At 50.0% G+C, this 26,598-nt stretch overlaps 1 protein-coding gene across 1 annotated transcript in view; it reads right to left on the reverse strand.

Annotated features, from left to right (window-relative positions):
• The window catches only part of kcnh3 (potassium voltage-gated channel, subfamily H (eag-related), member 3), a 1,115,372-nt gene that overhangs the window by 214,220 nt on the left and 874,554 nt on the right, over positions 1–26,598 (reverse strand). The window contains exon 8 of the mRNA XM_038789040.1: positions 23,367–23,651. Within this exon, the coding sequence (XP_038644968.1) occupies positions 23,367–23,651 (285 nt within the window). The remainder of the gene's footprint in view (positions 1–23,366; positions 23,652–26,598) is intronic.

Genomic DNA, 26,598 nt, shown 5'->3' on the forward strand with positions numbered 1-26,598 from the left:
CTCACCCCCAATTGCAAACCCGTTGCGACGCAGAGCAGACGGTACAGCGCCCAGGACCGGACCTTCATCAGGTCCGAGGTCCAGAGGTTGCTGAAGGAAGGGGTCATCAAGGCCAGCAACAGTCCCTGGCGAGCCCAAGTGCTGGTGGTCCGGACTGGGGAGAAAAACCGGATGGTCATCGACTACAGCCAGGCCATCAACCGGTTTACGCAACTGGACGCGTATCCTCTCCCCCGTATTTCCGCCATGGTAAACGATATCGCGAAATACAAAGTCATCTCCACTGTGGACCTCAAGTCCGCTTATCACCAACTCCCCATCCGCGCGATTGACCGCAAGTACACCGCGTTCGAGGCTGATGGGCGCCTCTACCACTTCCTCAGGGTTCCATTCGGTGTCACAAATGGGGTCTCGGTCTTCCAACGGGAGATGGACCGAATGGTCGACAAGTACGGATTACGGGCTACCTTCCTGTACCTCGATAATGTCACCATCTGTAGCCACGACCAGCAGGACCATGACATCAACCTCCGATAATTCCTCCAAACCGCAAAACTCCTTAACATAACTTACAATAAGGATAAGTGCGTGTTTAGCACCGACCGTCTAGCCATCCTCGGCTACGTAGTGCGTAAAGGAGTGATACGCCCCGACCCCGAACGCATGCGCCCCCTGATGGAGCTCCCTCTCCCCAATACCCTCAAATCCCTTAAACGCTGCCTGGGTTTCTTTGCTTACTACGCCCAATGGGTTCCCAATTACGCCGACAAGGCCCGTCCCCTCATTCAGTCCACGACCTTCCCGCTGTCGTCAGAGGCCTGCCAGGCCTTTAGCCGCATCAAAGCGGACATCGCAAAGGCCACGATGTGCGCCATCGACGAGTCCCTCCCCTTCCAGGTCAAGAGCGATGCATCAGAAGTAGCTCTGGCGGCCACCCTGAACCAAGCGGGCAGACCCGTGGCCTTCTTCTCCAGAACCCTCCAGGCTTCCGAACTCCGCCACGCCTCAGTGGAAAAGGAAGCCCAGGCCATAGTTGAAGCTGTGCGACATTGGACGCACTATTTGGCAGGCAGGAAGTTTAACCTCCTCACAGACCAACGGTCAGTGGCCTTCATGTTTGATAATGCACAGAGGGGCAAGATTAAGAACGACAAGATCTTGCGGTGGCAGATCGAGTTGTCCACGTACAACTATGAGATCTGGTATCATCCTGGGAAGCTCAATGAGCCTCCTGATGCCCTGTCCCGCGGTACCTGTGCCAGCGCGCAGATAGACCGCCTCTGCTCCCTCCACGCGGACCTCTGCCATCCAGGGGTGACCCGTTTCTATCATTTCATAAAGACCCGCAACTTGCCCTTCTCCATCGAGGAAGTCAGGACAGTAACCCGTGACTGCCACATCTGCGCAGAGTGCAAACCGCACTTCTACCGCCCCGAGCGCGCGCATCTGATCAAAGCATCCTGCCCCTTCGAACGTCTCAGCATTGACTTCAAGGGGCCCCTTCCCTCTAGCAACCACAACATTTATTTCCTGACGGTGATCGATGAATACTCCCGCTTCCCCTTCGCCATTCCCTGCCCCGACATGACCACATCGACCGTCATTAAGGCCCTCCTCTCTATCTTTCCCTGTTCGGCTACCCCGCATACATACATAGTGATCGGGGGTCCTCATTTATGAGCGACGAGCTGCGTCAATTCCTGCTCAGCAGGGGCATTGTCTCTAGCAGGACGACCAGCTATAACCCTCGGTGTAACGGACAGGTCGAGCGGGAGAATGGTACCATCTGGAAGACCATACTACTGGCCCTCCGGTCCAGAGATCTCCCTATTTCCCGATGGCAAGAGGTTATCCCCGATGCCCTACATTCTATCCGCTCCCTCCTCTGTACCACAACAAATCAGACACCTCATGAACGTCTTCTTGTTTTCCCCAGGAAGTCGTCCTCCGGATCCCCTCTCTCGACGTGGCTGGCCGCCTCCGGACCCACCTTGCTCCGGAAGCATGTGCGGGTGCACAAGTCCGACCCGTTGGTGGAACAAGTCCAGTTACTCCACGCTAACCCGCAGTACGCGTACGTGGAGTACCCCGACGGTCGGCAGGACACGGTCTCCCTCCGGGACCTGGCACCCGCCGGCGTGTGGCCCTCCCCCCTTTCACCACAGACCCCCACCCTGTTCTTTTTCCCCCAGTGCCCCACCCAGGCCACCCCTCCCCATCCATGGTGTCTCCACCACCAGCCCGGGTTACGGAGACAGTTCAAGGACCATCGCTCCCGGAGTCCAGGACATCAGCTGAACCACCACCATCGGCTGAACCAGCGTCACCAACTCCACTGCGGCGGTCTGCCAGGACGTCACGGGCAACGAAAAGACTGATCAAGTCCATTTAACTTTCAACACCACCATGGAACTTGTATGGACACAATGTACTGTTGTTAAATGTCTGGGCCAGTGGGACGCCAAGGATACATTTTTTTTCCTTCTCTCCTTACTACTCATACCACCAGTTCTCACCTCCCCCCCCCCCCCCCCCCCAGCTCTCGTTGACAACCCCCCCGGCTTCTTTCTCCGCAAGGGGTGAATGTGGTGGTATGATTAGCATAGCTGCCTGCCATTGGTGCAGAACACCGGCTTACCATTGGCCCTGGTCGGTCATGTGCCTCTCGATCGGTTGGTTGAGACCAGTCATGTGACGGCTCCCCGATTGGTCGAGAGGCTGCTTTAACCCCGCCTCCAGGGCGGGGTATAAATACCCAGTACTCCCGGCAGTCGTCCTTATACTGTAATCGACCGCAGGGCTAACATCTAGCTGATTAAAGCCATACTTTTGTCCAGCAACTCGTCTCGCATTCAATTGATGGTACATCAATTACACAGCCCAAAAAGAAAAATGATTTAGCAGCATAGGTACAGAATTACTCATCCCCAAGTTCAATGTCTGCCGTCACCTGCCAGTTCCTTGTCCTTAACAAAGTCCATTGCCACATCCGACAATCCAAAATAAAGTTCTTGACCCTTGTATGTGACCCACAAACGAGATGGGTACAACATGCCAAACTTCACCCCCATCTTGAAGAGGGCCGATTTAACTTTGTTGAAGCTCGCCCTTCTTTTGGCCAGTTCGGCACCCAAGTTCTGGTAAGTGCGCAGCTCGTTATCTTCCCCTTTACAGCTCCTTGTCTGCTTGGCCCACCTCAAGATCTGTTCCTTGTCCAGGAACCGGTGCATTCGTACCACATCGCCCTCGGCTGCTCATTCATCCGTGGCTTCCTCGCAAGCGTTCTGTGCACCCTGTGCACCTCCAAGGGTCGAGCAAACGCACGTTCCCCCAGCAGCTTCTCAAACATACGCGCCACATATGCCCCTGCGTCCAATCCCTCGATGCCCTCCGGGAGGCCAACGATCGTCAGGTTCTGACTGCGCGACCTGTTCTTCAAATCTTCCACCTTCTCCTGCAGCTTTTTCTGGTGGTCCTTCATCAGCCCCATCTCCACCGCCAATGGCATGAGCTGGTCATCATTCTCAGCCACCACCTCTTCCACCTTCTGGATCGCCTGTCCGTGGGCTTCCAACCTTTCCTCCACCCGGTCAATCCCCATCTTAATCGGGTCAAAGTACTCTTGTCTTTGCTTGGCGAAGCTCTCCTGAAGGAATGCCACTACCTATTCCATTTAAAACTGGGCTGGCAATCCCAGTCCCTTAGCCTCCTCCATGTTTTCCTGTGCTGTAGACGCCACTCCATTGTTTGCCCAACAATCTCTCCTTTGTAGACCACTTCTGGTCCACGAGTCCATAAACTAGTGGGGGAATCCTCTTCTCTACCTTCAGGGGAAGAGGTCCCAAAGGCCCATCACGAGCGGGAGCTACCTAATAAGCGACCTCTCACTCCATGGCCACCACCGGAAGTCTTCTTTTGTACAATTAAGTATGCAGATATATGAACATTATAACTAGGAGCAGGAGTAGGCCACCTGGCCCCTCGAGCCTGCTCCGCCATTCAATGAGATTATGGCTGATATTGTACTGGTATTCACTCAATTATTTCCTATGTTTCTACATCTTTACCAACTTCATGTAGACACAATTCTGAAGCATACCAGTTCGGGATAACTTATTCATTTCTTCTTTTGTGAAGTCAAAATTATAATCTCATTATCACAATGACAAGCTGCCTTACTATTTGTAGATGTGAGTGAGGAAGTTGGCATCAGCACCTTGCCAGCAAAGTGGTTTGGAATTACAGGCCACAGTGTCACTGGAAGCAGCCTCAGATAAGTTTTTTTTAAATGGTTTTATTTCGGATTCTTCATGTTGTACAGAAGAAAGGTCAGCACAAATATAATAATAATCATTAGTGTCACAAGTAGGCTTACATTAACACTGCAATGAAGTTACTGTGAAAAGCTCCTACTCGCCACACTCCGGCGCCTGTTCGGGTACACAGAAGGAGAATTCAGAATGTCCAATTCACCTAACAGCACATCTTTCGGGACTTGTGGGAGGAAACCGGAGCACCCGGAGGAAACCCACGCAGACATGGGGAGAATGTACAGACTCTGCACAGACAATGTTCGATTCCCAAGCTGGAATTGAACACAAAAATATATATACATCGGTCGTTTTCCATTATTTACATCAACAGTCTTTCGTTATTTATAACGCTTACAGCTTCCTGGTTTACTTTCTCCAGTAGGCTTTCATTCCTAGCTGATTCCCCTGCTTTGCTCTTCCCCTTTTCTTCCTTAACCCCCTCCCTTTCTGATCGTCTAGCGTGCCCTCTTCCCTCATCAGTTCTTATGTCCTTTCCTGTTTAGTTGGCATATCACTGTATGGTATGTTATTTGCAGGGCAGGTTGGGCTCCATGCCTCTTTATTTTGCCCCCCTCCCCTCCCCCACTCTTTTGTTTGTGTTTGTTGTTGTCCTGTGGCTCCCCTCTCCCTTCCTCTGGCTTATTGGCTGTTGTCATGATATTCAGACACACACATAATGATATGCAGACAAGCAGCTAATGGCCACAGAGACCAGCACATGACCAATAAGCAGGTAGGACACTCAGGGGTGGAATCTGATTTTAAAAGACACGAGGCACTCACACTCCGCCTCTTTCCACTGATGAACATCTAGAGAGTTAGTCAAAGGTGTTATTACAATCTCATACCTCCACCACATGGCTAAGAGCTAGTCTGGTTCAGTCTGACAGAGTAACCACACTTAAGTTAGCAGATAGTCGAACTCACAGAGAACTGTGCTAACTGTGTCATTAGTTCAATAAACCTGATTGAACTAACTTCAAGGTCTGGAGTATCTTTTTGATCTATGCTGCATCCAGTTGCAGCCAGTGTTATACCAGTGTACCTAACACGACAGCTGTGGGCTACAAACAGGTCTTGGAACAATTGGGTAAATGGCTCCCATTTTTTGTGGAAGCCCTCTTCCGACCCCCGGATGGTGAATTTAATTTTCGCCATCTGGAGAAATTCCAATAGGTTGGACAGCCAGTCTGCAGCTTTGTGCGGTGCTGCTGATCGCCTGCTGAGCAGAATTCTCCAGCAGGCGATGAGGGACGCAAAAGCAAGTGCATCAGCCCTCCTCCCCATGAAAAGATTTGGCTGTTCACAGAATCCCAGAATCACAGAAAAATACTGGCCAGGATTCTCTGATCCTGAGGCTAAGTGTTGACGTCGTTGTAAACGCTGTCGCGTTTCACGACGGCGTCAACATGGCCTCAGGGGCAGGAATTCTGACCCCTAAAGGAGGCCAACACGGCACTGGATCCCCCCAATCCCCCCAACATCCCCCAAACCCCCCCCCCCTCTCCCCCCCCCCCCCCCCCCCCACCAGGCCACCCCCAGATACATCCACGCCGAGGTCCTGCTGGGAAAGAGCAGGTGTGGACGCCACCGACGGGGCTCGGCTTTTTCAGCATGGCTGCTCGGCCCATCCTGGGCCGAGAATCGCCGAAGGGGCCCTGTGGAGCGGCCCCTGACCGGCACCATGCCGACCGCGCCGGCGCCAATGGCGCCGATTCTCTGCACTCCGGAGAATCAGCAGTCCGGCGGCGGGGCGGCGTGGCCCGATTCGCACCAGTTCCGGCGATTCTCTGGCCAGGCCCCAGGTGAGAGAATTCAGGCCACAGTGTAGAAAAGGCCCTTCAGCCCATTGAGTTTGCACTGCCGAAAGAAAGGCAGCTGATCTGCCAATCCTAATTCCATTTGCCAGCACTTGGCCCATAGCCTTGAATGTTAAGGCGTACCAAATGCTCATCCGGGGAGGTTTTAAAGAATGTGAGGCAACCTGCCAGGCAGTGCATTCCAGACCCAACCACCCTCTGGGTAAAAATGGTTTTTATCTAATCGCCCCTGAACCTCCCCTCACTTTGAACTTGTACCCCTTTTTAACTCACCCTTCAACTAAGGGGAACAGCTGTTCCCTATCCACCTTGTCCATGCCCCTCATAATCATGTACACCTCGATCAGGTCACCCCTCAGTCTTCTCTGTTCCAGCGAAAACAACCCAAGCCTATCCAATCTCTCTTCATAACTAAAATGTTCCATTCCAGGCAACGCCCTGGTGAAACACCTCTGCACCCGCTCCAGTGCAATTACATCCTTCCTATACTGTGGCAACCAGAACTGCACACTGTACTCGAGCTGTGGCCTGACTAATGTTCTACATAACTCCATTCTGACTTCTTTGCTTTTGTAATCTCTGCCACAACTGATAAAAGCAAGGGTACGATATGCTTTCTCCACCATCCTATTAACCTGCCCTTCTGCCTTCAGAGATCTATTTACAAACACACCAAGGTCTCTTTGTTCCTCAGGATTTCCCAGTGGTGCCGTTCATTGAATACAGTATTTCCATGTCAAACTGCTCCTTCCAAAGTGTAACACCTCTCACTTTTCAGTATAAATTCCATCTGCCACTTTTCTGCTCATTTGACCATCACGTCTATATCGTCCTGCAACCCAAGACTCTCAGCCACCCGGCCTATCTGATACCCCAAAACTGCCACTCTCGGGCATGGCACCACCCTCATCCCCACCATCTGGGACATTGCCTCGAAGAAGGCTGTCCAGAACCCGACAAGCCGAGGCTAGACTAGAACATGTGGGCGTGGTTGGCAGGGCCCCTTTGGCACCGTTCGCATTTGTCCTCCACCTCTGGCCAGAACCTGCTCATTCGGGATCTGGTTATGTGGGCTGTGTATGCCACTTTCAGCTGCAATTAGCTTAGCCTTGTGCATGCAGAGGTGGATTTAAACCTATGCAGTGCTTTGCTACAGAGTTCCCATCCTATTTCAAACCCGAGGTCTTCCTCCCACTTTTTCCTTGTCTCGTTCAGTGGTGTATCTGCCCTTCCTATTAATCGCCCATACAGGTCGCGACAGTTCCACCTCCCGAGGATATCTGCATCCAAAAAGTCCTCTAACTGCATTTATTGCAGGAGTATTGGGTACGTTTTGTTTCCCTATTTTGCCCTGCATGTATCTCAGCTCATTTCACCCTATCAGCTGGAACTTCTCTGTTAGTTCCTCAAGCGTTGTCAGTTTGTTGTCCACATTGAAGTTCTTAACTGTCAATGTCGTCCGTTCTATATTGAGTTAAAGAGCCTATTTTCGGGCTCGTAGGAGGAGAGCCACCTGATGTGCGACTACTCCCCGTCACCGGACGTTGCAACCTCAGATAAGTGCTTAAAGAGTAAGGGATGCTAATCAGAAGGCTGGCAATTGGAAAAGAAGGCAATCGGGGACTGGATAATCAGGAAGGGATGGTAATAGTGGGGTAATAACTGGGAATGGTGAATGGGATGAACAATGAATGGGAACAGGGCGACCAGAGGTTGGCAATGTTGTGTGGGAGAGGAGTGGATCCAGAAGAAGCCTTCCTCCACCTCCTATCTTCACATTCAGATAGGTAGTGCTAAACCTTGACCTTTTTGGTACAGACCTGCAATGACCCATTCAGCAATTGTTGGTTAGATCAAATGTAGGCCTTGTTTTCCTGAACATAGCTGTCCGAGCGCTAGTGTTTAGGGAAACGCCATTTTGTACAGGGGGCCTCAAACAACTGTTAGGTCCCGAATTTAGATCCATCAAGCACCTAATGGGCGGCATTCTCCGCAAGGCCCGACGCCGCCGTGAAACCCGGAGTGTTTCACGATGGCATCGGAGGCCGCTCCTCGCCCCCTATTCTCCTCCCCCCCCCGGGGGCTAGGAGCGGCATGCCGTAAATCTCGCCCGCCGGGCCTTGACGCTGGCGTCAAAGCCCGGCACGCTGAGAATGACGCGGCCGGCTCGCCTAATGATGTCAGCCGCGCATGCGCGGTTGCCGTCTTCCCCCCGCTGCCCCGGAATACGTGGCGGCTTGATCTTGCGGGGCGGCGGAGGGGAAAGAGTGCGTCCCTTGGAGACGCCGGCCCAACGGTGTGCACCGATCGCGGGCCAGTCCCCTCCCAAGCACGGCCGTGGTGCTCACTCCCCTCTCCGCCCCCCACAAGCCACAAACAAGCCTTTGGCGCCATGTTCACACCGGCAGCGACCAGATGTGGTTGCCGCCGGCGTGAACAGGTCGGGAAAGGCAGGCCGCTCGGCCCAACCGGACCAGAGAATCGCGGGTCACCGTGAAAAACGGCGACCCGCGATTCTCCGAGCAGCGTGTCGCAACACGCGACATGCTATTGTGGGGTGGGTGGGAGAATCGTGGGGGGTGTCAGAGCAGCCCTCCCGCGATTCTCCCACCCAACGTGGGAGCGGAGAATCGCACCCAATGTCTGTTTCAGATGTGGGCCTACAACATTTATATTTTGCCCACCATTTAAGTAGGCAGCACACTTCTGGCCCATAATCACAGTATGTTTCTTGTCTGCCATTGAATGCTATTTAGCAGCAGAAAGTCAAATTCTCTGCCTCCCGAGCCCTGTGTTTCTCGGTGGTGCGCTATCGCTGACATTGGGACTCTCTGTTGCTGCTGCTGGCCAATGGGATTTCCCTACCCCGCTGGGAAACCCGTGGGCGGGTGTGCTCTGCCGGCGGGACGTAGAATCCCACCAGTGGAGATTTCATCCCAAAATGTCTTCAGTGGCTTTACTGCTGGATACACATGAACTGCTAAGTATGAAACAATGCCATTATTACTCTGCAGCCAGTATCAAAGTAGCTTATTGAGCAGCTTCATATAACCTCTCAATAGCATATTCAGTATTTCTGCAATTAGCCTTGAATATATTCTTATGACAATTAATGTTGAAAGAGTTAACTTTCTAGACATTGACACTAACCAGGTTCCACTGCCATATAGCAGTGATAAAATGTTACTGTCATATTGAATGCGATTTAACATTCTCGTCACGCCCGACCTGGTAGCACCACAATGCTGATGAGTCTCGTGAGAAACCTCTCACGATATTCCCAAAGTTGAGACATCTCGCAGGATTCTTCCGAACCTTGCGGACGTCAGGATCTGGACCTCGCACTGGCTGGGTGAAATCCAGATTAACATATTTATGGCTTCTTTAAATATGCTGATGCCTTATTCTCCTGGGGCCCGGGAACTAAAGGCATCACAAGCAAGGGCGATTTAGTATTGGTCCACACAAACGTGAACTAGCCCTAATGGTACCTGGGGAGTTTCCCAGACCTTTGGAGACCCATGAGTGGTTGGGGACAAGGCAGGGTGATTCCCTGGCTCTCCCTCTGTCACCCGGGCATCTTTGCACCGCCACCCTGGCATTGGCAAGGTACGCAGATGACACTCCAAGGCAGGCAGGGGCATTGCCAGGATGCCCGAGTGGCAGTGTCAGGGTGCTCAAGTGCCAGGGTGGCACTGCCAATGGTCTGAATCATGCCCATGAAAGGAGGGATGAGGGGGGGGGCTATGAGGGGTAGGGGGTTGAAGGAAGGGTATGAAGAGGCCTACTAAAGGTGCCGGGGGGGGGTAAAGGATTGGGGTCCTGAAAGGGTTGGTGCCCTGAAAAGGGGCTGGGAAGGCCTGAAAAGGAAATGGGCCCTCATTGACCCCCATAGTGGGGTGTTCTCATTTAGTGGAGGGGGAGTAATGCCCATGTGTGTAGGGGGTAAGATTAACCATGTGTGTGGGGGGGGGGGGGGGGGGGAGGAGAGGAACATTCAAGCTCACTTAGAGATCGGGGAACCTTTTCTAAATGGGACCCGATCTCTGAGGAGACGGTCTCACAGGCGGGTTCAGCTGCCCAGTGTTGAAAAAATTTCCAAACCAATTACTAAGTGTGGTTGAGTAGCGGTGTGGATCTCACCCTAAAGGCCAGTGGGAAACACGCCTCCAAATTCACCTTAAATGATTTAATGGTCATGTTGCTCAAGCACGACACGCCCATTAGATTGCAGGAGAGGCCAAAATCGAGACCATGCCAGGGACCGATTGTTTTGTGATCTAACTGGTCCCTCCCATTGGCGAAATCGGGATCCCGCCAACGCATGGCGGGAAATCAATAATCACCAATAAAGCTAATCTCCATACAATTTACAGGAACGACCCCCGGGGTGGGGGCGGGGAGTGTGGTAGATCAGCGCCTGCGGGTCTGCCAAGCCAACCCCTGGATCCTGTTGACCCATAACACGAACAACTCCAGCCCCTGCCTGTCTGTCCCACCGACCATCCTTAACTCCCATTAACCGTGGAGGCCTCTGGCCACGTATAGCTAATAGGGGATTGGAACTGTTACATGAGCACTTCACACCTCCTAAGTGGATTCCTGTGGATAGGCATGCCATGTAGCATGTAGGGGTTATTGCCTGGCATCCCAATCAGACTGTGATGCCCGGACGCTGTGCCTGAACACCACAGGCGCAGCGACCACCATCCGAACACCCAAGGGCTGAGCCCCAGAACAAGGGACATTTCCGTGATCAGAGGGTGGATGTATGCACCGGGAGGGGACCAGCGCTCAGTCCAGGTAACATTACGTGCAGGTGTCTGGGGTACAAGGTCTGGAATCCGATGATCAGGAGCCCCCGCTGAAGCCGGGGTGCATGTCAGGGTGTGTTGGATGTGAGGGAAGAGGGGGGTAAGGGGGAGCGGAGTTGAAGGTCCCGGGGTGCAAGACATCACTGGTTGTCAGTCTTCCATCCTCTCCAAATTCTTACAGCTATTACACGGGATAGTTGATATCTTGGACTCCAAAGAGGATGCCCTCGCGGTGCTGCTGGCAGGCCAGGTGGCCAGATGCCGGAGAAGGTGGCGGAAGCAGCATCGACACGGGCGCGATGCGACGATCCATGTGCAGGGGCCCGCCCCACACCCTGAGGAGACCCTGAGAGGGAGGCTGGTGACGGATCGAGGTGTACAGGTGTTGCTGATCTTTCGAAGTGATGATGGACAATGTGTACTAAAGGAGGCTCTGCCTCAACAAGGGGACAGTGCGGCAGCTGTGCCACGTCCTCATGGACTTGGCACCACGCGGAGGAGGGGGATAACCACTCCCGGTGGCCATCAAGGTCACTGCAGCCCTGAATGTTTACGCCTCAGGATCATTCCAGGGCTCGAGTGGGGACCTGTCTGGCATTTCACAAGCTACAGCCCACAAGTGCATTCATGATGTCATGGATGCCCTGTTTGCCTGGGCAGCAAACTATATAAACTTGACATGGACAAGGCCCAACAAGGTTCCCGGGCAGTAGGATGCCCCAGGTCACGAGAGTAATAGATGGCACAAATGTCGCCTTATGCGCACTGGGCCATCAAGGAGTGCCCTACATGCGCAGGAAGGGGTTGTACTCCTTGAATGGCCAGCTTATGTGCATCCACCACATGAGGATCATGCATGTGTGTGCATGCATCCCAGGGAGTGTACACAACAGCTACATCCTGGGGCAGTCGAACAGCCCCGGCCTTTTCAAGGTTCACTCTAGGATGGCCGGTTGGTTCTTGGGGAATAAGGGGACCTGGCTAATGATGCCAGTATGGAGGCCAGTGACCGATGTGGAGACCTGATACAATGAGGCCCATGCGGCCACTCGGGCTGTCATGGAGCGGTGCATGAGACTCCTCAAAATTTGATTCTGATGCCTCGTCGGTTCTGGTGGTGGACTGGGTCATCCAGTTCGTGGTGGTCTGCTGTGCCCTGCACAACCTGGCACAGCAGCGGGGTGACATGCTGGAAATGGCGGGGGTGGAACATGCGACCACCTCCGCGGAGGAGGACAACGAGGCGCCAGACCATGGGGGGGGGGGGGCTGGAGGCAGAGCCCAAGGAGGACCTACAGGACCAGCCAGACTATGGAGGAAAGATGATAGCGGCGAGGGCCCGGAGGCCAGGAGGCCCACATCCTCACACGCTTCACATAGGATGTGGCTCACCCCTCCCCTTACCTTCCTCATCCTCTCTCTCCCTTCTCCCCCCCCCCCCCCCCCCACCCCACCTATTCTGATCCCCCCACCGCCCTGTATGACATCAGCCCAGGGTGACAAGACTGTGTCGTTACTGTCAATGGGTCACTGTTGATGACAGCGGATGATGATAACCTGCTGAGTGCTGAGCGCTGGAGCTCCTCAATCCATGCCATAGTCTGACTCCCGTCTGTCTGCTGAGAGCATGCCCACACCCATCATCTCCATGTGTTATGCTTTGGGGGGAGGACCCAGGCCTGCCATGCCTTTGGGTGGGGTCGACCCTTGTTGCGAGAAAGTGCCAGAAGTGTCAGATTTCTCAGATGCAACGTTTTTTAAAGCTGTACATATGTGTCCCCAACTGCCCCTAGCCCCTGATGGTGCTGACCCCCTTTCCAACCCGTCCTCCACCACTTCAGCTCACCATCCCCTTCTACCCTTCCCCCCACCCCCGTAACGGCCCTCCCCACCCCCTCCATAGTGCCTTCTCAGTGATCCTTGACCTGCTTAGTCTACCATGCTCTACCGCTGCATCCAGGATACATACCAGAGGTGGAGGCAGCCTGCTGCTTACCACATCCTGTAGCTTTTGATGCCTTTAGCGGGAATCCTCTGGGGGCCATCGGGCCCCAGCCCGCTTGCCAGCGGCACATACCTCGCTGTGCCACCCTCTTTCAGGACTGACTCCAGGACGTGCCATAGTCAGGTGGTGCTCAGACAGCTGGTAGCCACTGTTGCCACTTTGTAGGCTGGCTCCGGGTTGGCATCCAGCACTCACTCCTCCTGATCGGTGCCCATAGGTCCCTGGGGGTCACCTTGGGATGGTGGGGGAGCTGGATTCAGCCCCGGCAGCTCCTGCATCATCTGGCCCTGCCAGCTCTGCCAACCCTGCCGGCTCCTCAATGTCTGCACCATGGTGTCGACGCCCTCGGCGATGCTCCTCAGTGACTGGGAAATGCTCTGGAGTGCCTCGGCAATGCCCACCTGAGACTGGGACATATTTCACAGAGCTTCAGAAAGGTCCACCTGGGATTGGGATGCCCCCCCAGCGAGTCGGACATGCTGCCGAGGAGCTCAGCTTTGGCCGTCACTGACTGAGCCACGCCTTGGACACCTCCACTCATGCTGCTGACATCGTGCACCAGGCTCTCCATTGCGGTCGCCAACTTAGAGTGTTGGCCGGTTAATTTTGGTTAATATAGGCCACTCCCTGATATTCCCGTGCTCGCCGGGCGACATGCGTGCCATTGATCGACCCCTGGACCTGGGGCATCCCGGCGATGACAACAAATTCTGCAGCTCGGGTATCTTGGTGAACCTGGCCCAGCTGGAAGGTGATATAATTGGATGCCAGGGAATACAAAGCATCTATCACCGCCTGGATACACCTGTGGGGTGTAGATTGTGAAATGCCACACAGGGCCTCGTGAAGTCTGGAATGACCGATGGCATAAATATTCAGGGCTTCAATGACCTCAGAGACACAGGAGCAGATATCCTCATCCTCCAAGATATGCCAAGTCTCCAAGGATGTGGCACATTGCCGCACTGTCTCTCTACTGAGATGCAGTCTTCTGCAGCGCATGATGTCCGTCAGCTTATTGAATGACCAACAATGCCTGTACACCTTGTGTCGATACTGGGTCTCCCTTCTGGGTCCCTCCTTAGTCTGATGACTGGCCGGATCTTCACCTTGTGCAGCAGCCCCCTGCACATGGGGTGTTGTCACCAATCTGTTTTGGCCTTGCCATCTCCTGCGCCTGCCTTCCTAAGCCGTGGGATGAATTCCAGCAGACATCATTATATCTGCAAGGAATTGGAGAAGGAGGGAGACCGACAATCAGTTAGGGTTTCCACCCCAGGACCCTCAAATCCCCAAACCCTCCCCCACCTTTACAGTCCCACCTTCTCTCAGAGTGCTATCCATTGAGCCTGTTGTGCTGGCAAACTTTCTCGGCACACTCATCCGAGCCCCTGGATCACAGACCTCAGCTGGAGACCGTAGTGATGTGCCCTCCGCTCATCCACACACTTACCCATTGGTTGCGAGAAGATCCACAGTGCTGAAGCCCAGCTCTTCAGTGTTTGATTGTTGGCAGCTGCTTCTATGGTTTTGACGCTCTGAGAGTTCAGGCACATTGTTCAGAAATCAAGGGTTGCTGGACATGCTGTGCATTAATCATCCTCTGAGTCATGTATGCCCTTGAAGAGGCGCTTGAGAATTGAGGAGTGTGAAGTACTATACAACTAACAAGGCTAATTCCCCATTTGAAATAGCCTTCAGGTGTGAAGCTAGAGGCTGCTCACAGTCAAAGGGGGTGAAATTGAATTTTAGGATGGAAGCCACAGCACGGCCCTGTCCCGGAAGAGACCGGTAGGACAGACAAGCTGCAGCTGTGGTTGCCCTTGTTATAGGTCTCCACAATATTTAAAGAGTGCTTGAAGGCCTCACAGATGCAAAGCCGCTCACCCCCCTGGCCCGGAGCAAATCCCGACCTGGAATGCTCCAGCATTCTCAAGCTCAGGTGCCCTTGAGCTGCATGCCGGAAAATGGAGATGGCTACTCACCTCCTCACTTCCCCTCAGTAACCATTGCACCAGCTCGCGTTTTTAAAAAGGAGTTCTATACAATGCCTGCATGGCTTCTTACTGGCGAGTTGGGTAATTCCTGGGAGGCTTCTGCATTTGACTTCAATCCCGGTAATGAGATTGAAATGAATGTAAATGAGGGTTAATGATATTCTCATCATTTTTGGGCATGATCTGGAATTTATCATTGGGAGGGGCGCGGGTGAATCACAAAATGGTTTGTACCGGGTACAAATCTCAATTTTGGCCTTTCTTGTTATTCGCCCAGTGCCAATTCAGATTGCCACGGGCGCAAGGTAGTTGTCAAATTGCACCCCCTTGCTCTGGAAATACTTCTCATTTAGTACATATAAAAAATCAATTTAAAGTTTGCAGATAAATAATATTGTGAAATCAATATAAACCTAGTATGAATTAAAAGACCTCTCTGATTCCATGGAGCGCTTAATAATCTACATGGGATCTTATTACACGGCTGCAGTAACATTAACTGACAAATCAAACAATAACTAAATACTCCAGGAGTTCATTGAAGAGAGTATAAACCCAACAAATACTATTTCAGTGCCAACATTTTTACAATCCTGTAAAAATGCTATATTTCTACACATGGTACTGTAGTTCTGGCACATTGCTCTGATAAGTAAATAGATACTCCTGTAGTCCTCAGAAAAGTGGTTTTCGCCCAGGAAGGCCAAGAGCATTTGGCTGATAGTCCAGCTGAGGTTAAAACATTCAAGATTGCAGAAAGTTTTCAGGAAAAGACTATCGCGACATAAACTAGAAGTTGAAGTTTTCACAAATGATTTCTGTGTTGGGTGTAAACAGTCATTATCAATTGACTACAAACTTCGATGAAATGTGATGACATGTGAAAGGTAATCACTGCCACCCAGGCTTAATCAGTAAATTGTGTCACTTTTGCAAAATATAACTCATCAAACATGAATTGCTTGAGAACTGTAGAAAAGCTCTCCCGCACCTTGAAACCTATGATCTTCAGATTATTATCATAGAATTTACAGTGCAGAAGGAGGCCATCCAGCCCATCGAGTCTGCACCGGCTCTTGGAAAGAGCACCCTACCCAAGGTCAACACCTCCACCCTATCCCCATAACCCAGTAACCCCACCCAACACTAAGGGCAATTTTGGACACTAAGGGCAATTTATCATGGCCAATCCACCTAACCTGCACATCTTTGGACTGTGGGAGGAAACCGGAGCACCCGGAGGAAACCCACGCACACACGGGGAGGATGTGCAGACTCCGCACAGACAGTGACCCAAGCCGGAATCGAACCTGGGACCCTGGAGCTGTGAAGCCATTGTGCTATCCACAATGCTACTATGTGAAATAGCATACAAATAGACACTATCTCTCCATTATTACTCTGCTATTTCTGTTGTTTTGCTCCTTGAAAACATGCTTAAAATAAATAAATTAGTGCCTTTTCTAAGAATAAAATTTGAAGTCAACATGTTAAACATTCGTAGGCTATTACATTACAGTATAATTTCATTGCTTTGGCATTCATGCCTTCACACTGACATATTCACAAAGCATGAGGGAATTGGTCCTCAGTTTGACCTAAGCTGATTCTACTCTTCGCTCAACCCAAGGCCATTACATTGAAAGCCAACACTTCGAACCTGACTCAGCTCAATGTTTATAATTCCAGGTTGGCATCACATTTAAAGAAGAGAAGTCTGTGTTTGAACAAGAGATATGAATCCAATCTGAATCAAGCCAGTAAAAGGTCAAAAGAAGGGCAACTCAATTAAGTTTTGTAAGTTTGGGTAAGTTTAATTTTTCAGCCTCAGGCCACATGGGCTCTTACATTTCATTACTAAATTGGAATGCAATTCTCTTTCTTCAGTAAAGTTTCCAAGTAATTTTTGCCATACCATACCAAGGTTTTCTGGCCTGCTTTAAATCACTGCCGACATTTTTCTATCTGCTGCCCAAAGTAAGCTTGAAGATAAAGCATTTTTTTATTGTTGGAACTTCAGCCTAATCTCTCTCATGTACTATTGGCTTCCGATAGAGCCACTCGGCTCCAAACCTCATTACAACCTTGGTCCAAATATGGGCAAAAGAGCTGAACTCAGGAGAGCAGGTGAAAGTGACTGCCCTTGACATCAAAACAGCATTTGACTGACATCAAGGAGCTCGAGCAAAATTGAAGTCAATGGGAATCGGGGAAAAATCTCTACTGGTTGGAGTCATATCTAGTGCGAAGGAAGGTGTTTGTGATTGTGGAGATCAATCATTTCAGCCCCAGGACATTGTTGTATGAGTTCCTCAGGGAAAGGTCTGAGGCCCAACAATTTTCAATTACTTCTTCAATGGATTTCCCTCCAGTATAAGATCAAAATTGGCATATTTGCCAATGATTGCATTATGCTCAGTACCACTCAAGACTCTTCAGATACTGAAGCAGTCTGCCCACATGCAGCAAGACCTGGACAATATTCAGGCCTGGACTGACAAGTGTCAAGTAACATTCATGCCACACAAGAGGGAACCATCTCTAACAGGAAAGAATTTAACCGTCTCCCCCTAATATTCAATGGGATTAACATTGATGAATCCTCCACTCACAACATCTTGGTGGTTACCATCGATCATAAACTTACCTGGATAAGCCAATGAATACTGTGCCTACAACAGGTCAGAGGCTGGGAATTCTGCCACGTGAGTATCTCAACACTTGTCTCCCCAAAGCTTGCCTAACACACAAGTCAAGGGTGCACTGGATATTTTCCACTTATCTGGATTAATGCAGCTCCAATAACACATAAGAAGCTTGACCACATCTAAGATAAAACAGCCAGCTTGATAGCACCTTCCAAACTGTGACCTACCTAGAAGGTCAAGGGCAGCAGGAACGTGGGAACACCCCCAGCTGCAGAATTCCCTCCAAGCCACGCACCACCCTGATTTGGAACTATATCATCTTTCCTTCAGAGTCAGTGGGTCACAATTCTGGGACTTCCTTCCCAACAGGTAGACATACCTGCAGCAGATGGGCTGGGGGTTCTTAGGGATGAGTGAGAGGTGCTGGTCTTGCCAGTGATGTTTAAAGCCCATGAATGAATAAAGAAAAATCATGGTGGTAGGAAAACTTGCAATGAGCTGGGAAAATAGTAAAAGAAACGTTTGAGCACCAGCACCTCAACATTTGATCCTGTACTTCTTAGTCTTCCAGTTTTAACAATGGTTTAAACTTTAACTCATGACCCCCAACCATCAGAACCACTGGGAGTGGAGGAGATGTGAACTGCTTCTTGGGGTGCAGATTCCCTCTTGGCACACAGCTGGCTGGGTGGTCTGTATCCCTCAGGTCGGCTACCTTTCTCTACCACATTCTAGGGCTGAGGGAGCCTTCTCCTGTTCACTAGATTTTCAATGCTTCCATTGCCCCTGTTGTGCCCCTCTACTTACACCTCCTCTGCACCTATTTTTTTCTTATTGTCACCCCTTTTTTCCTTGCACCATTAACTCAGTTGTTATTTTACCATTCTTGCCCTCCACCCATGGACCTCTCCCCTCTGCTCTTTATATGATCCCTTTTCCCTGGTTCTACACTTTCTTGAAAACTTGACCTTTAACACTCTCCAGCTCTGATAAAAGGTCACTGACCTGAAATGTTGAACAAGATTTTCTATTAGGGACAATGGAGCTGACCCTGAGATTATTTCTGGATCCTGAACGACCTTACATCAGGATCAGTGAAGTGGCACATTGTAAAATGCAAAATACCACCGGGGTGAATTTGGCATCCATTTTGCGGCTCTGGGAATGGCCTGGAAATGGGAGCCAGTAACCATGGGTGGCACCAATGTTCTAGAGGCATTAACCAAGGCAGTTGTTGATAGGCAGGAGATATTGCCCTTAGCGTCCAGCAGAAGAAACCCACTCAGAGACACCAAAAGGTCCTGGGCAGAGGTGGCGATGGAGGTCAGCAGCAGAGGAGTAGCAGACAAACGTGAGTCCAGTGTCAGAAAAGATTCTGTAAACTAATAAGATCTGGTAAGGCAAGCAACATCTGGGTGTCAGGTCTCGAATCATGTAAGCAGCAGCATGCACGTGAACTCAGCAGGTTGAGTGCCCGTAGCTCTCCTTTACACTGTCAGATCAAGCGGTCAATTGTATCATGGAAAGTAAGCCACCCTTACATATGTGGCGCACTTGAGACGATGGATCACTGAGGAGCACAGCAGATATTATCAGTGCCATGCTGGAATAGTTGATGCAGGCCATTATTTGCTCTACATGCTGCAGGAAAAGCAAGTTCACAACAAGCGTCAGATATCTTGAACAGGTGATGGTGTGGCGGACTTCACAATCAGACTCCAATGTTGGTGATAGTGCTATTAAGGGTGAGGGTTCCATTGTTACTGGCAATGGAAAGACAGGAGGTCATGAAGTGCACTGCTCTTTTGTAAGGTCGATTGGCCAGATGGCCTCCTTCTGCACTGTAGGATTCTATAGATTCAAAGATGCGGAGCCTTGGGTGTCACAAGCAAAGAGTCCTTCTCTGCAGCTCCTCAGAGGCAAAATAATTCCAACATGTCAGAGATGACAGAGGCATTGTGGAGCCATAGGCAGACATGGAGCCCATGCAGTGCATTTGCTCTGTCGTGGCTCAACAATTTGAGTGCACAAGCTTCCCCATTGAGATAGTGGCGACCTTCATGGAGAGCCATATGCAGCACCACTCTGAGTGGGTACAGGAGCAGTGCACTGACATACACAGAAAGAGTGACACTTCCTCTAGCATGGACCATTCAGTATTGCTGATGGGGCAGAAAGTGGATGCCTGCTGTTTCCCAGCTGGGGGCCCCATCCAATATGAAAGAGCAATATGAAAGAGTTGAGTTAATCAAAGAGGCTGATGAGGGAGCCACCTCTGAGGGGCATCGGAGCCCTCTTCATCCCCTCTGACTCAAGAACCATTCCTGCCTCAAGGCTCTGCGACAGAGACTGCCCCTGCAATGACACAGGATGTGGGCAACTCCAGCACAAGATTTCTCAGCTGGATGCAGAGACCAGGGCAGAATCTTACCAAAAAATGGCAAAGTGTTAGTTCTGGTGAGGAGACTGGTGCATTCTGGATTTCTCAGAGTTTTTTGAGTCGCTTGACCAAAAAGAAGGAGTGAATGTAGTTTACACCGTTACTCTGGTCGGGCATCAGCTCTTAGAGCTGGATACTGGCTCCAAACAGATCGGGGTGCCATTTTTAAAATGCGCCCTGACCAGCGGTTCAGTCTAACGGCCCTCAGCCCACATCACGCAGGTTTTGAGGACCCCCCCCCCGCGCAACATCCATCACCAGTATGCCCTTCTTACAATGTCCACTCTCCCCTCTGCCCACCACACATACACATACACATCCCCCACTCATGGGGCTCCCACGTGGGTCTGGCCCTGGGACTGATCCCGGCACAGTTTGCCACTGCTAGGTTGGCACTATCAACCTAGAAATACAAACCCAACAATGCCAACTTGGCACTGCCAACCTGTGCCAGAAGTCAGTGCCAGGGCACTGCCTGGATTTCCCTCTACCCACCTACCTCCCGGGACTATTCTTACTTCTGTGCCCCCAGGAGGATATCCTCAGCTGCCTCACGCCTGGCCAAACCTGTTGTAAATGGCACCGGCGTGATGTTGCACTTACGCCTGTTGGATATTCCGTGTCAAGGATATTAAGGTCGAGTTAGAGTGCACTCTAATCACATGCTAATGTATTAAAGTGAGGTTCCTGGGCTCCAGTGGCATGATTTGCATTTGGGGTGAAAATTCCAAAAAACAATCACGCCAAAGATAATTACATTTATCGAGTCTCTCTGGATTTTGAGCTTGGGCCGAGTTCCTCATGGGTGAAGAGTGTGGGCTCAACATTCACCCTTTGGAGCAGGTTTCTCCACCTCACTCTCAGCTGTGGAAGGGCACTGAGTGGAAGTGGATGGGAATGTAAGGCACCATGCTGTTACTTCCACTTTATGGTCACCTGAACAATTTGTTAAGTTGTTTCTGCTGTAATAATAATTATTAATGTTCTTGAATCCGGCTTGTGTATTATTATTGGTTGATATCAAAAGAGATATGGAAGATCGGGAGACTGGTAGTGAGGCGGGAGATGTGGGGGTTGGGGGGCATCCGGGGGCTTGGGTTCAGTGGGGTCCCATGGTCTGTGATGTGGTACAATGTTAATGGTGGAGATCCCAAACCCAATGGTTTTGGGTGAAAATGGGATTCTTTTGCTGCGTTTGCTTGCATGCTAATTTCTCTCTTTGATGGAATGCGAGATACAGAGTGATCTGTCAGAGGGGCTGAGAGGCATTTAAATAAAATGGTACTTAATTAACGAGCCCTTGCAGCCATGCCAGCCTGCTGATCGCTGTGAGGCCTGTTAAGGCCTTAGTGAACGTCCTCCAAAGTCAGAGCCTCTGGTGTGCCATCTTCAACCTCCTCTTCCTCCACCCCGTCCTCCACCTCATCTTCCTCCGAGGAAGAGTGGCATTGCAGGTCCTCTTCATCACCCATCTCCAGTCCTCCTTGTATTGCCATGTTGTGCATAGTGCAGCAAATTAGCACATGAGACAGTTGGCTGGTTCATACTGGAAGGCACAACCTGACTGGTCAATGCAATTGAGGTGCATCTTCAAGATGCAATGATCTATTTAATGCAGATTCATTCAAGCTTTGGTTGTAGTGTCACTCTACACCTGGCTACTGGGTGGGGGTTAAGAACAAACGTGAAATCTGGATGTTAGTCTGAAAATGTCCGGCACCTGGGACTCCTGAAGGATAAAGGCATCATGGCAGCTGTCCGGGAACCGAGCTCTGAATTCTCCCTCTGTGTACCGGAACAGGCGCCGGAATGTGGCGACTGGGGACTTTTCCCAGAAACTTCATTGCAGTGTTAATGTAACTCTACTTGTGACAATTATAAAGATTATTATTATTATTATATGTTTACAGGATGCACTTTTCATGGCCAGAGGTCAGCTGGACATTTAGGAGTGGAAACCTTTTCTATTCAGGAACCTCGCTGGCTGCAGTGGCAGTGCCTTGATGGTTGCATGTGTACAATTTGTGAACCCCTGGATCTGAGGGAATCAGTCTATCCATGTCGGCAGATTTCCCCATGAGGGGAAATATCCTCCCAGCATCTATTTTAGCTCCCTCAACTCGCACTCAATTGTTTGCCTGTCAGAGCTTCCTCTACCAATCTCTACAGCCCAACTGATGCTAGGAACCCATGTCACTCTCAGGAGTCCTACAACTGACTGTTCCCAAATATAACCCACTCAATATCAGTGACAGCAACTTGGTGCCACCAGTTGATTTGAGCATCCTTTATCCTTCATAGCTACCCTTTCAATGAACTCATGACTGAGCTCAGTAAACACTTAGCTGGAGGGGTGTAGGTTCCTGCGTCCCTTCTTCCCTTTGAAAATTGTGTGATCCAGAACCTGCGCGCATGCTCCCCCCACTGGCAACTGAAAATCCAGACCATTCCAGTAAATTCTGTTTTGATTTAAAACTGTATTGATATTTTTAGGATAGAGATTGAATTGAATCTAAAGTGTCTGAATTGGGAAAATTCTGGGGCTGGATTCTTTGATTTTGGGTTTTGGGACAATGTCCCCACACCATCTTAAAAACTGTGGACTTTCACGCCAGAAAAACTGGTGTAAAAGGACCACATATTCCTAGCCCTGCAGGAGGCTAGCAGTGAACCAGCATGAAACTAGCAGCTTTTGCTGCACATACAGGCCCCCAGAGACCGCGCATGCGCACGGCGACGGCCTCCAGCACCATGCTCAATGGCGGACTCAGACTGGGGGGTTGGACCCTAAACATCGTGCCCCCGATCAGCCATGCACCCACCCCAGACCGCCTGCCCAAAAATGTAAGCCCCCCCCCGCCCTCTGATCGGCCCGCCCCCGACCAGGGCGGTCGCGGACTGAGTCCGCAGCCGCCACGCTAGTATCCCGACTGGCAGGACCATGTTAGATCCATGCCGTCGGAACCTCAGTCTGTCGGGGGCGGAGAATGGCGGGACGGGCCTCCAGCAATGGCCACAGATAGGTGATATACAGCGTGGTGTACTCTCCGAGTCTGCCACTTTTCGGGGCCCAGAGAATCAGGCAACCGCCGCCGGTACCGATTCCGTGCGGGGAAATGGATTCTCCGTCCTGGTGCTGGCCGCGATTTTGGCGTCGGGGGCGTAGAATCCAGCCCCTGATATTTGCTGCAATTATGTTAACAAAGCTCTGTTCAACTCTCAATAGGTTTGTAATTGGTTTTAGGAAGCGTTCTGTCCCAAATGAGTGCAGGCATTTCGACTTAGAAAAAAAGATGCAGTGCTTATGCTAGAAAAATATGTAAACGTACCTCCTATTAACATGGTGCAAATGGAAAAGATTTTTTCAGCATCAGTGTTAGCCGACACATTCCCAAAGCCTACACTGGTTAGGCTGCTGAGTGCAAAGTAGAGTGAAGTAATGTAGGAGCTTCGGATTGAGGGACCACCAAGCAGTTCAAAACTGGAACTGTTATCTCTAGAGCTGGTGTTAATGAAGGTGGTCTGGATCGTGGAGTTCACGGAGGTGGAGACAGTCAATGAAGAAATGGATACGTATGGAGTTCCCAACCGCTTTGCCAACTCATGAAGCCAACCTGAAAGAAATAATGGGAATGGGTATTTATTATAGTGATTTCTGCTTTGGCCCATATTTAGATGAACATATTTAGAAATTTATGAAAGACAGAAAGATAATTTGTCTTGGACAGCTTTTGTTTTACAAAGCATATTTTGCAATTCTATTATCTTGAGTTCTTTAACTATACAGTTGGAACTTAAGAATACTAGGACAACCTATGGTTTGTCACAAATCTGTGTCACTGCTGGTCTTTGTCTATCTTTCTTGCATTTAGTTTTGCTACACTTTGGTGACATCAGTACAAGTTGGTGGAAAAGGAATTGGATATTCCACCTCTTCTTTGCCTCTTGTACAAAATCCATAAGGTCACCGGCTATGGTACTTGGAAAATCAACTTAAAACTTATACTTACAAATAATAACTAGAATATTTCATTACTGAAAAGAATGGTCTGAATTGGAGAGCCACATGAGGTGAGAGTCCTCAGGCCAAAGTAGATGAAAACAATGACCATATGCAGAAATATCTGGAACTTTTGGCCCCTCCTTTCTTTAATAATGAGATGAAAATATACAAAATCAAACTAAGATGAATCCGATCTCATCATTTATCTTGTTAATTAATTCAGTCCGTATTTAAGGCCCCGACACAGAACCTTGCAGGACACCATGAGTCACATTCTGCCGATTGATATTCCTACCTAATGTCCCTACTCTCAGTCTCCTTCTGTTCAGCTAATTTCACAACCAAGTCAAAAAATTGCCTTCAATTCCATGAGCTTCAACTTTGGCCAACAGCTTCTTATGAGGAACTTTTAAATATTCTCTGTGAGCCCAAAGAAATAATAACATGGACTTTCTCCTGTCTACTACTTCAGTCACCTCTTCAAAAGATTCAATCAGGTTTGTCAGGTGTGCCTGATCTTTTACAAATCTATGTTGGTTCACTCTGATCAGTTAAAGATTTCTCAGGTGTTTATTCACCTTGTCCTTAATTATGGACTTCAAAAATTTCCCGACAACAAATGTTAGTCTACAAAGAACAAAGAACAATACAGCACAGGAACAGGCCTTCGGCCCTCCAAGCCTGTGCCAACCAAAATTAAAATCGACTGCACTTGCAGAGTCCATGGGCGGAATTCTCCGCTCCCGGGAAAAATCGGGAGGGCCGTCGTGAACTCGGCCGAGTTTCATGACGGCCTCGGAGGCCTCTCCTCGCCCCCTATTCTCCCCTCCCGGTGGGGCTAGGGAGCGGCACTCCGTAACATTCGGCCGCAGGGGCGTCGCACCAAGAATGACGCGGCCGGCGCGCCTAATGACGTCAGCCGCGCATGCGCAGGTTGGCCGGCTCCAACCCGCGCATGCGTGGCTGACGTCATGACGCTGACGGCACGAACCCGCGCATGCACGGTGGCCATATTCCCCTCAGCCGGCGTGGGGAGCGGAGAATCGCGCCCCATATCTTTCCATTCCCACCCTATTCATATATTTGTCTAAAAATTGCCACTACCGTACCAGCTCCCCCCACCTCCCCAGGAAGCGCGTTCCATATATTTACCACCCTCTGTGTAAAAAACGTGCATCGCATATCTGTTCTAAATTTTTCCCCACGCATTTTAAACCCATGTTTCCTAGTATACAGAGCGCTGGTTTAGCTCAGTGGGCTAGACAGCTGGCTTCTGATGCAGAACAAGGCCAGCAGCGTGGGTTCAATTCCTGTACCAGCTTTCCTGAACAGGCGCTGGAATGTGCCGATTAGGGGCTTTTCACAGTAACTTCATACTTGTTACAATAAAATTACAAATAATAATTATTATTATACTACTTGACTCTCCTACCCTAGGAAAGAGCATCTGACTATCCACGCTGTCCATGCCACTCATTATCTTGTAGACCTCTATCAGGTTGCCTCTCAACCTCCGTCATTCCAGTGAGAACAGACCGAGTTTATTTAACCCCGCCTCAGAGCTAATGCCCTCCATATCAGGCAACATTCTCGTAAACCGCTTCTGTACCCTCTCCAAAGCATCCACATCCTTCTGGTAGTGTACCGACCAGAATTGTACACAATATTCCAAATGGAGCCTAACTAAGATCCTGTACAGCTGCAACATGACTGCCAATTTTTATATTCAATGCCCAGACCGATGAAGGCCAGCATGCCGTAAGCCTTCTTGAACACCTTATCCACCTGCGTTGCCACTTTCAGTGATCGGTGGACATGCACACACAGATCTCTCTACCTGCCAGTACTCGCAAGAGTTCTACCATTTATTGTGTAATTCCTACATGCATTGGACCTTCCAAACTGCATTACCTTATACTTAACTGGAATAAACTCTTTCTGCCATTTCTCCGCCCCAGACTCCAACCAGTTTATATCCTGCTGTATCCTCTGACAATCCTCTTCACTATCCGCACCTCCACCAATTTTTGTGTTGTCTGCGAACTTACTAATCAGGCCAACTACATTTTGTTCCAAATCATTTATATACAAATTAGTCTGAATGGCCAATCATTCCCTTGTCGTCCTCAGTCATCTTTCTTAAAATGCAGAGTGGCGTATGTAATTTAACAATCTCAAGGAACAGTCCCCGAATCATGAGAACTTTGGAAGATTATAGTTTAGGCATCTACAACCCTCTCATCTACTTCTTTTAAAACCCCAGATGGAAATCATCTGGTCCTTGGGATTTTCTACTCTTAATTATGTTAATTTCTCTATTTCTGTTATTTTGCTTGCATTAATTTAGATCAGTCTGATTTGCTGGTTTAATAATAGTATCGTTGGGATGTCTGGCAAGCTGACCTTTTCCTCTACTGTAAATACTACCACTTCCTTATTTTCTATGACAATATCACCAAGTTTTCAAGTGGCCAATATTTCTTCTGACCATCCTTTTTTTTCATAATGTAATTATAAAAAGATTTTTAATGTTTTTAATATTCCTTATGAGTTTATTT

The sequence above is a fragment of the Scyliorhinus canicula genome, chromosome 2 (assembly GCF_902713615.1).
Source record: "Scyliorhinus canicula chromosome 2, sScyCan1.1, whole genome shotgun sequence".
Lineage (NCBI taxonomy): Eukaryota > Metazoa > Chordata > Chondrichthyes > Carcharhiniformes > Scyliorhinidae > Scyliorhinus > Scyliorhinus canicula.